The 12,071-nt window shown below is 35.1% G+C and overlaps 1 protein-coding gene across 2 annotated transcripts; it reads right to left on the bottom strand.

Moving 5' to 3' along the window:
• Positions 1-10,076: 10,076 nt before the first annotated feature.
• Positions 10,077-11,020, bottom strand: LOC144708896 (Ribosomal protein L31). 2 transcript variants are annotated; one of them, XM_078582353.1, is made up of 3 exons: positions 10,880-11,020; positions 10,306-10,513; positions 10,077-10,189 (listed from the first exon to the last, which is right to left on the bottom strand). In XM_078582353.1, the coding sequence occupies exons 2-3, from the start codon at positions 10,509-10,511 to the stop codon at positions 10,150-10,152; spliced, it is 246 nt and encodes an 81-aa protein (XP_078438479.1). In that variant the 5' UTR covers positions 10,512-10,513; positions 10,880-11,020; the 3' UTR covers positions 10,077-10,149. The 2 variants fall into 2 exon arrangements, with proteins under 2 accessions (XP_078438479.1, XP_078438480.1); XM_078582354.1 differs by having other exon boundaries at positions 10,077-10,513.
• Positions 11,021-12,071: the final 1,051 nt, after the last annotated feature.

The following is a 12,071-nucleotide window of genomic DNA, read 5'->3' as shown; positions in this document are numbered from 1 at the left end:
GTGTCCTTCCTGGCCAAATCCTTGGGGAGAGCTTCAAAAAAGTCATTTTCCCCTTCTTCCCGACCTCTATTTAAAAATCCAATTGTATGGATCGTAGAGGGGGAAAAGAAAAACATGCCTCAAAATTTGGGCACAATCGGACGGCTAGATCTCATGATATAACAGATTTATTGGCGTTTAATCTCAACCGTTGGATCGTTTTATCTCTCTTCGACGGAGCTAAAAAGTGTAAATTTTTTGTTGGTTGATGCTTTTTCCTCGTTTTCTCTATCCTCGGATCGCGTTCTGACACGTCTTTACGCGCTTCCACAGGCCGCAATTATCGTGAAATTATGCTGCATTTGAATGACTCACAAAGTGCCATGTCATCGCATCTATTTATGTTTGAATAAAATAATATAGAATAAGGTAAGCTTACTGATTATTTAATGTACGTGGAATCGATGGCCGCGTGTAATTAATGCACGTGACAAATCGATTCTGCATGTGTTAAACACGCAGAATATTCATGTTTCATAAATGCACGCGGAGATCGATTCTCTGCATGCATTTATTGCATGTAACGCAAATAAAACAAAAGACGAAATTTACGTTTTTCCTTGCTGCCTGCGCCAGGTAGTTCTATTCGCTCATTGCGGCATCGCACATTGCGATGCCATAATGAGCCAATAAAGCACTTTAATTAACGCATCCAATCATTCGCCCAAATTTCGGGCGAATGACGTGGATGCCATGTGATTTATAAATAAAAAATCATTCTAAAATGCCAAATAAGTAAAAAATATATTCTTTAAGTTCGTAAAATCATTTCTTGGCTAAATAATGGTAAAAAAATTATGAAAAAATATGGTTAAGCCTTTACCAACCTCTAGCCAAGTATTTTATGCCCGATAAAATATTTTCAATCCACTGAAGTTAAATACCATGTAAAAAATACTAAGAAAATTAGAAAAAATAATAAAATCAAAGTGTAAGTAATTTATCTCCATTTATACATGATAACATGCAAATACGGCCTTTAAAACACATATATGTAATCTAATATACATCAATTTAACATTATAATTTGCAAGTTATCAACAACTAGAAAGTATAAAATCTGAATATGGATATTTGGACCCATAGTAGATGTGTGTAGAGTAGAATTACCGGGATGAAACCCTATTTACTATTAAATTCAATTGTATTAGTCAAATTAAACTTGAACTATTAATGAGTAATTTTCTGTGATAAAATATGTTGAAATTTTTGTTTCATAAAATGTATGGAGAACACCCCCTGCATAAATAACACGCCCTTTTCCATGGCTCTTCAATTCAAGTACGAAGCAAAACTTATATTCACTCTTTCTTGAGATCTTACATAAATTTAAGGAGAATTGGTTTCATAATTGGTTTCAGATGCATCTTTAAGTTTTCCAATCTTCATAAAACATCACTACATTTGTTGTTTTGTATCCTAATACCATTAGTGTCAGACAAATAAAATACTCCAATGGCTGAGTTAAGACATTGGAGACCTCCAACCAGTAACGTAAAATTTTATAATAATGTATTAATAATAGAGCAATCATCATAAAAAATAGCATTCTAGTTTTTGAAACTCTTCTTCCATTGCATAACGTGTGCCCTTATCGCCATTATTTCATCATTTCCTTATGATATTTATATTTTAAAACCAAATTTTGAGCCTAATACTTCCTAGTGGGCACATTTTTTGCCTCTAAGGATAATCATGAAAAAATAATACACAGATTTTTTTTTTAAAATGAAAGGAAAGATTTTGTGTTGGTAACCGTTTCTTCCAATTTGATAAAAAGTAATATATTTGTGAAATCAACATAACTGGAAAATACTTTGTAACGTTCTTATAATTTTCATAAGTTAATTCATCTTTAAATTACTGGAAATTGAATACTTTAAGGGATTTTTGTGCTTATGTGATCATTTCATGATACCTTTATTTCATTATACACTATTTTATTCAAATAAATCATGATTTAAAAATTATATTCTACGTATAAGATAAGAAAAAGAAGCTTATGTATCAGTTCAGTTGTTAACTTCATTTTTTTGGGAGACTAAATTATGAAATTTAGGTTTTAAGATGTTATATATGATGTAAATATATGTGTCCAGCAAGCCATTCACACATTATATATCTCATTCCATGTTCATTAATATAACATATCCATTATAATGAAGTCAATGAGAGTAATACTGAGATCACTAGTCTTTAAGCATATGTTCTAAATATTTCTATTCGAAGGATATGCGAGAAGGATATCAAAGTATCCGGGTAGATAACACTATCTAGCCTCACTCATATGATGAGTATGTTCGTTCCTGAGCCATTAGTGTGGAGACACTAAGGATAGATTGTGGGTGCTCTTTAGTGGAAAAAGTTCACTGAATTGATCCGTATGAATCCCTGAATGGTATTGTACCAAATTGTCAATCAGGTTGATTCACGTCAAAATTGTGTAGGTGATCCTTAGACCTAAGACACCAAAGATGTATTGCGGACGGACAGCTGTACTTTGTGATGGAGGACCATCCAGTCGACCACGCCCCGATCCGTCGTCAGCCACGTCGTGAAGCCCGAGCGGACGTGAAGAATCTACAATTTCACTAGAACTGACATCGTCTTATCGCTTTACGTCGTGTATCTTTATGTTTTTTTCGTTCTCTCGTGTCTTTGGATTATCGGGAGGCCCCTCCTGCGTGAGTACCGGCCTCCTTCATGCGTGTTTTTTATTTTCATTCTGTTTAAGTGTCATCTTTAGGGGGAGGAAATCCATGTTGGGCTTTCTTCTCCCCCTAAAGATCTCTCTTAAAGGGAAAGCCCACTAAGCTTTCTCCTTTAAGAGGGACCCAACTTAGCCCCACTACGTCCACTTCCCCTCTATAAAGAATAGAGAAGGGTGGACGTGGAGGTTAGGCTAAGAAAAGAAGTCATTGTGTTGAAACCAGATCTCGTTCTGTTTGTTTGGCAGTTATTTTTTTCTGATTGTTCTTGGTTCTACCCTGTTGCTGAAGATGAGGGGGAAGCATTGAACCGTGGGAATAGAATTTGCCTCTCGAGTGATTTTTGCATCTCTTCACCGTCAACCTTTCGATCATACATCATTGAAGAAGGAAAGAAAAAGATTGTTTTGTCTTCTATCAGCCGTGGGCCCTCTTCTACTTCAATCTGGGGTTCTTCCTCCAATTTCTTCACGTTCTTTTGTCCTGTTGGTGGGGCGCGGATATTTGTTCTTGGTGGGATAGTTTGTTGTGGCTTTATCACGGCGGGTAACACCATTGATGTGGGAATTACGGCATCGTGAAGCTCTTCCTCCACCGTCAAGGAAATCCAAGTCAATTTTGTTACACAAAAAAACTACGACAATCTATGGTTCCTCGAACTTCTATCTTCACAACTATTGAGGACTGTCAGAGCATTCGATTTCGTCATCAATCTCTCACGGTCATCAACGGCATTATTGCTTTAATCTCGACTGAAATCATCCTTGAACGTTGGATCATACGGGAACAATTTCTCGGATTCTAATTTCTACTGCGGCAACTGTTCATTTCCGTCGCAGTCATCAGCAATCTTCCTTCGATAATCAAGCTTCAACGAATCTTGCTGACATTCTCTCTACAAGGATTAACCATTCCTTTTCACTGGCCCCATCTCCGGGTTCCCCCCTTGTAGATTCTCCGTCATCAATTCATCGGGCCTTAAGAAGCAAGAACCTGCACTGATCTACCTTTGGAGGTGGATTTCATCTTTCAAGAGATTGCCGTTTGCCTCAACCACAAGTCTATTCCTGATCCCACCATCAACTCCGCTGAACGTGGACTGCTCCAAGCCTAAGAATTCCAATCCACAGCTCCAGTCTTCTCCTCCTGTCATTTACAGTGTTATTTTATCTCTTTCAGTGCTGACCACCGACTGCTTATTTGCCCGAGTGAACTTACACACGTGGGAAAAGCCGTATTTTTGTGATAGAAATTTCTTATTGACGGTCCTGGATCAGCGTCGTTCTCATGACTGTGTGGACGCTCACGGACAAGGATTGTTCCCCATCACGTCGGTTCCTTCGATCTGGTCACTCGGATCATTGGGAGCTTGACCGTGACTAACCCGTTTTGTGTCTCTAATTGTTCTACGTCTCAAATCAGCAAATGATCTTTATTTTTCTCGTTAATATTTTCTCCACTCATACACATTAAAACACGTCATTTGGCTGCATTCTGAATATACTTTCCGAAGGTAACACGAGGCGTCAATTCTGACCGTTGTGTTACACCACTTTCACTATGACCTACGTATCCCAAATCATGAGATTATAAATAGTCTTAGTATCAGTGCATCACGAAGTTCACAAAAATGATTGAGTGGTCAAGATGGATCGTCCACACTCGGTATAAGAGGAGACAACTCGAGGATAATGGTGCGATGAAGTCCTTAGCCAAGGTAGTGAACACATCAGTACTAGATTAGATGACCTATTATGGTTTGATAATTTACCATACCCTAAGTTTTCCTAGAAGAGTCAAGTGGATGAGGGTCTATACATGCATGTAACCGATGATGAACAAGTTCCATGAGTGAGTCGATACACACTCCTTTGTATCTTCTGGAGCACGAGGTGTAGCTTGGTACCCCACGTGCTGGAGACTCAACCTATCGATTGGGCTAAATAGATCCAAATTTAATTAATCTATATGATGATATATTTAATTAATTTGGAAGGCCAAAAAATGTTATGGGCCCCTCGAGTTGTTTGGGTCTAGAGGGCCACCAGCAAATGGTCATTTGGACATCGGAATATATACTTACGTTTGGGAGAATTTTATGAAAAAACCCACTTAGTATAAATAGGGGAAGGCCCTGAATGAAACTCACGTGGGCCAAAATTATTTAGGGGCCTTTCCCTCCTCCCTTCTCCTTGTGGGTCTTCTCCATTATTAATGTGATCAAGACAATGTAATGATAGTGACATAGGTGTAATGGAGATCATCAACGTGAAGGACGAGATTCGACGTGCCGAAGACTGAGCGGATTCTTCTAGAGGCCACACACATGAGCAACTCCATTTGACTCATTTGAGGATCGAAGTAATCATGGATGCGATCCATAACTAGAAGATTATTTTTATGGTTTTGTCGATGTCATTACGATTCATTAAAGTCTTCCGATATGGATCATTTTGAGTTGTTCATGGAGATCAAGGCCACTAGAGCCCAAAAATATACCTATAAATCAAAATCCCAAAATGAAGCCATTACCTATTTATCGATAGATGATCTGAAAATGTATAATTTTTAATTATACTTATAGGGAAAGTACGATTTACATTATCATTATTTTTAAAATATTTATATATAATGGATTTGATTATATTAAGATGGTTTTAAATATTCCCATAACATAGACTTTAATATGTATTATTTTTTTCTGAATTCTAACTAACCCTTGTATAGCCGCATGTTAACATACCATTTAATTGTCTTTTTAATTGTTATGTATGTTATAGAAATATAAATGAAAATTATTTTATAATTTATAATTTTATGATATAATATTTAGTTTTGGTTGTGCGATAGGTATCTAAATAATATGGTTCTAACATTATTCAATGTTATAAGCACTTTATCAAAATGTGATATTAAATTTATTTATGCAACTTGAAGTTATAATTAAGTCTTAAAAATAAAAATTCAAAAAATACATGTTTAAATTTAGATACATCACATTTAAAGCATCTTCATTTCTTGAGTTTGCAGAAGAAATCTGTATAGTTTTTATGTTATTTAATTAGTAAAACATTCTATGTCCTATTTCAACTACGTTTTTGCATGCAATAATTGACATTGACTTTGGAGAGTTTTATTTTGGTACTTGAACTCAAGTGAATGACAAGAAAATAAAAAGGTAGGCTCAAACATGATAGAAAATTCAGTCAGGACCATGACTTCTGACCAGGATGGTCAACATGATAGACAATCTGGTCAATTAGATCCCATGAAGAAATTCAAATTTAGGGATTCTTAGTCCATCTCTATGCCTTCCACATTAATAAACACACAATGCTAAAATTCATGAATTTTATGTCAATCTACGTCTAACCCATTAATTACTGATTGACAAGAAAGATACCTTTACCACCCTATTATCATATTTCTCTAATAAGAGACTAACTTGCTGTCGCCAACTAATGGGAAACAGAACTACTTACCTTGTTTATTAAGTGTCATTGACTTCCAAAGAGGGTATTTGTTGTGTCATCATGTTCAATCCATTTTAGGCATGTTTTAAGTATATTAATTAATTCTCAAATATTTTTAACAATCTCATGCAAGAGTGATTCATGAAATATATGATTTAATTTTTAAATATTATTATTTTCCATGCTTACAAACTTTAATATTTTTAAATTTGAAAGTTTCCTACTTTTTAATAGCTCAGAAGGATTGGGAGTCACAGATTTGACAAGTGAATTTCAGTAGACTTGCAACTGGACGAGTAATTAAACCCATATTAACACTGGAAATGTTGGTATATCATTATGAATCACATCATCTACCACAAAAAAATTATGCGTAAGCATTCAACCGAGTCAGTATATCGTTTATTCTCGATGAAATGTATGAACTCCACAAGTATTATTCTCATCAATCAGTCAAAAACTTTTAATACCCTTTGATTTTTGTTTATCTATTAAATTATACACTTTGAACTTCAGGAAGACTTCAAATCTTGTTCTTCATATGTAGCTCATCTGAACTTAGATGATTCATATGAACGCTCATCTGAATCTAGTCATATGTACGCGGATCAAAATCTAAATAATTATTTAGTAAAGATTACGAAGTATGAAGAACCATTATTTATTTTTTGGGGGGTGGGTATAGGACAGCATACATAAGCATATACCAGCTTCAATATGCCATTGGCACGTTCTGGATTTCCATTTTTGGAGAATTGGTTACTTTACCCATTAGATCTGATTCACAAGTTGAATATGGTACAAAATAAGTGTATCTAAGTCTGCATCCTTGTGAAAATTAGGGATTATCTTCCTCTTCTAACTCTTTATCCTCTTCAGATGAACATAAATTTGTATATACTTCTAAGAAACAACCAATGGATATAAGATTAAACTTGGATAAATTTTGAGGTTTATAAAATTTAAAAAACCCCGTAAGATTAAATAATTACAATAAATTGATACCAAGATAGTATTTGGTGTCTTTGGAAACATTATATAGGGAAATTTCAATGTTATTTGCCATCATAATGTGCATTTAATTTCCTGTGTCATGATAAAAAACAATAAAATCATACATTTGTTGAATTTATAAGAGATAAATAATCTATAAAATATATAATTTTAGCTTCATTATCATATTTAAAATTTCACATACAAATATTTTTAAATATGATAATGGTAAATATAAATTTTATTGGTGAAAAATATTATTGATAAAATAATGAAAATGTAACACAATTTTATGTTTTAATTTGAAGCAAAATCTGACGAAAGGATAGGTGATAAGTTACATGATTGTAATAGCAGGCGTAAATTTTCCTAATTAATAATTAAATGATACTAAAATCTTTACCAGGTTTCAGGAGTTTGAGCTTTGTGCATGACAATGAAGAAACCTGGTCAAATCACGTGGTGATTCAGATATTCATGATCAGGACGAAGAAAATATATAAAATTTCATGGCCTAGAATGATCCAGCTTAGGGATTTATTTAGTAGAGGTACTATCTCTCTATCATCCATCCACCATGGCATGTTAGGACCAACTTTTGTTCAGTAGGTTGTATGTCTCCTTCATATATTTATGTCATTTGAGTATGATTTGATACCCATAAGGCTTTGAAAAGTATCTAGGAATGGCTGATACAATTTTAAGCAGAGCTAAATAAGTGGTTTTAAATTGCATAAATTTTCTGGGCGAACTGAATTTTGTGAAGGCTTCAACTGATATAGTTTTCGAGGATATGATCCCTCATGAGGAAAATATCTGGTTCTAGTGGAAAATAAGGATCCAAGATTTATTAGTTTCACTTTTTTCTAATTCATACGATCTCAAAATTCATTTAGATTGCACTCCATATAATTTTAAAAATACCTCGTGTCCTAGTTTATGCATCATATATCAATTTAATATTCTCCTATAACCCCGTCTTTGTCTGAAATTTTATTATTTTCTCATTTTTTGTCATTTGCTATTATTAAAATCATTTGATTCTAATACTTATTTCAAATGTAGGCCACTTGATTGCCCTATGTGTTCTATCTTTAGATAGTCAAGCTAGATGACACTTTTGTCAATATTCAATTGCAATTATCACAATGATATCCCCCCAACTTTTTCATTATGTTCCAGTTTCAAAGTTCCACAAAACAATAGACTTCTCAATAATCTGATGTCACCTTGGACATATAGATTTGATCTAAGATTACAGTGCCACTAGATAATCACAAAGATTATAGTATATAGTTGAAATTGAGAATGTTGACACTAAATATTAGAGAGACAACTTATTACAGAAATAATCTCTTATCACATGTTGATGAGGTAATGGTTTCAACAATTCTGAAGCTATTGATTAATTCTCAACTATATTTTCTGTATCATGTGATTTCACAATTTTAATGATGTACCAAATCTTTAAACTCGGGTCAATGAATATGAAGTAGTCAATCATGTTTGTGCTTTTTCCCATGTTCCAACATGTTCTAGACGGACTTCAGGTTAGAACAAATAATTGTCCAAAACACCGCTAATTTTATTCAATGGAAATAATACTCAATGTAATATTTTGATAATATAAATGGATACTTAAGATAAATGATTAATATACTATGTTAATTTAGAGAGAAGCAAAATTTTCATGCATTTCATGAGTAATACTATTTATATTTTATGTGGTTCCTGTTTGGAGAAGAATCGACGGAATAGCTAATAGCATAAAAACGGATCCAAGTGAAGTATATAGGAAAAACTGATGCTGCCTTGATCTTTCTTTGTCTTGAACCCACATGATAATCCATTAATTACCATGGTTGGTTGAGAGCAGTCACAGAATGAACCAATCTTTGCATAGATGGATGATTCTAAGAAGAAAAATATGTTCGGCTACTAGAAAACAGTTTGCTTTGAGTTAGGAAGAGATAAACTTAATCATAAGATTTTTGGGACCCTTTGCTAAATGGGAAATACTTCATAAATTAATGGAAAAGTACAGGGCAAATCAGCTAAGATATCTCTGGATAGAGGTTTGCAGAGGTTCATTCGAAAGAAAAGGGGGTGAGCCATATAGAGAAGATGGGATTGGGTTGCTGGCCATTGCAAGAGAAATGTGGAAAAGAACTGAAGAAGGTAGCCATTTGGGACCATTCTCTCTTCTTCCTCCTTACTCTGTGTTCACTTCAGTGGGAAGTGTTGTAGAGTTTAGTCTGAGAGGGCATCGATAAAGCTAATGTCTCTTTAGAGTCTGCCGCTCCAGAGTTTTTTTTTTGAATTAAAAGAGGGAAGACCACCCGAAACTCGGTGGTCAACCCAGAAATACTATTAACATATATGATCGTGACATAGTACATGCCCCGCCTGCCGGGTCCATTTTCCCTCCCTTATGTCCTACTGAACCAGTAGGATATACTGCCGCTCCAGAGTTCCAAAGAGGGGGTTAGAAGAAGTTCCTTCATGGCAGTCCATAGAGAAAAAAATCGAGAGAGGATATACAGAGCTGGAGAGATATACAACTAGAAATATGGTGAGTTAGAGAGAGATGTGGTGAGTTAAATCCTTAGACAGATGGAGAGGTGTGATAGAGATGGAGGGAGATGGAAAAGACATAGGGACATATCGGATAGATAAAGAGAGAAAAAGAGAGATTTAGAGAGAGAGGGATAGAGGTGTCATTCAACGGCACAGAAATTTGATAGAATGGCTAAACCAGCTATAGTAGACGTTCAATTCATTAGACTAAACCAGCTATATAGCGGTCATTCAATTGAATAATCATAAAACAATGGAAGGGAAGTCATTCAACTTTATTCCGTCGTTTGGGCAAGTTCATTTAATATTTCAAGGCACATGTCAAAAGGAATATTCATTCGTTCATCCATCTCATTGCATCAATTGCTCGAGCAAGTTTCTCGGCGAGCAGCAATTCCACTGAAAACATAATTTCGATTTAGATTCTAACCTGAATATGATCATGATCCAAAACTTGCGTCTGATGAAAGTTTGATGGAAGGTTGGATCTAGAGCAAAAATTGTTTCTCCATTACTTGGTTTCGCCCTCAGGGGCGTCCTCTTGGCCGTAACGCCGCTTGAACTTGGCGATTTGGCCGAGGCTCTGAGCCATCTGGCGGCGAGCTCGGAAGTGGTAGACCTTTCCCACCTGATGAATCTTGGTCATCATCACGTTGATCAGCCGCCCACTGGGGGTCACGTATGATATCCACTGCATCTGAGGGTGCAGTCCTTTCCTCATATCTGCCAGATTAACCAAGATTCCGTCGAGCAATTCATTGCCACGAAAACCGAATAATAAAAATTTTCAACTCAAAATAGGGATATTCAAGAAAAAATACAGTCGAAAAACGGAGGAAATACGAGAATTTGAAAGATCGAAATAGGGAAATTAACGATGAAGGTTACGCGAAAGTGAAAGAAATCCGATGATCTGAAAGATCGGAAAAAGCACAATGACGATGGAATTTGTGCGACAATGCTGATGTATCGGAATATGAAAATATTGAGACATCATAGCAAAAAAAAAGAGATCCGAAATCGAGAAAGGAACAAATTGATGCGATCAACATCAATTGTAGCTAGCTAATGCGAGAATCGAAATGTTACTTTCTCTCTTCACTTCGCGACCGGTTAATCGCAGGGCGGTGAATCTTCCTCAATCAACTACGGAGAGAAGAAAACCGTGGAAACAAACGGAAAGGCCGGATTGTTCTAAAAACCCTACCCAAAGAACACGTGAGGAGGGAGGAAGCCTACGTGACACGTCAGTTTTAATACGAGCTGGCATTTCCACGTGGTATCATCTTTGTCTAAACCAATTAAAAAAAAATTCTCTTCAGAAACAGACTGACTATCCCCATCCAACCAAGAAGGCGGGTGGTGTTTTTTCTTCTCTATAATGGTCAATAATTACACGTGTGAAATGTATGGACACGTCAGTTTTAATACGAGCTGGCATTTCCACGTGGTATCATCTATGTTTAAACCAATAAAAAAAAATTCTCTTCAGAAACAGACTGACTAACCCCATCCAACCAAGAAGGCGGGTGGTGTTTTTTCTTCTCTATAATTGGCTAATAATAAACTATATTTATCTTTTAAAATAATAGTCATCAATTTTTTTAATAATCATAGTTATATTTTTTTAAAAATGGGGATAGATTGAAAAAATGGGTAGATGAGTTTGTAACAATTTAAACTTAATTTAGGTATATAATGAAGAGAACAACTATATTTTATGTTAAATATAAATGCATTTACTCAAAATTCTTCAAAGAACTAAAATAGCGTGAGAGACAAAAGGAGAGATATGTTGAAAAAAAGGCTGAGAGAAAAGTTGATGGAGGATAAGGTTGAGAAACACGTGTAGCAAGAAAATGGAGAGAAAATTGAGTCTGGATACAAAAGAAAGTGGTGATTAGACGGATATGCATAGTGAGAGGAGAATGATTGAAAGGTACACATAAAGAGAGATTGAGAGAGAGAGAAGATTAAAAGGATAAAGATAAACAGATCTCACGACGAAGAGAGATTTGGGGACTCACAAAGATAGATCACTTGACAAAGAAATTCTTGAAGAATTGCACAGAGCGAAGGAAAAGGAGATATAAAAAATAATTAATGACAAATATATATAGAAAGATCCAAAAAGGAAAGGAGAAAGATAGAGGAAGACACAAAAAAGGAAGATGGAGATAACGTTAATCCATTCGGTTAAGAATGATAGAGCTGACTTTTTTGAACTCTTCAAATTGTATCAAGCATTAAATTTTCAGAAAAACTTTGTCGGGTTTCATGG

The sequence above is a fragment of the Wolffia australiana genome, chromosome 10 (genome assembly GCF_029677425.1).
Source record: "Wolffia australiana isolate 7733 chromosome 10, ASM2967742v1".
Taxonomy (NCBI): Eukaryota; Viridiplantae; Streptophyta; class Magnoliopsida; order Alismatales; family Araceae; genus Wolffia; species Wolffia australiana.
This window is presented reverse-complemented; position numbering and strand designations above follow the sequence as displayed.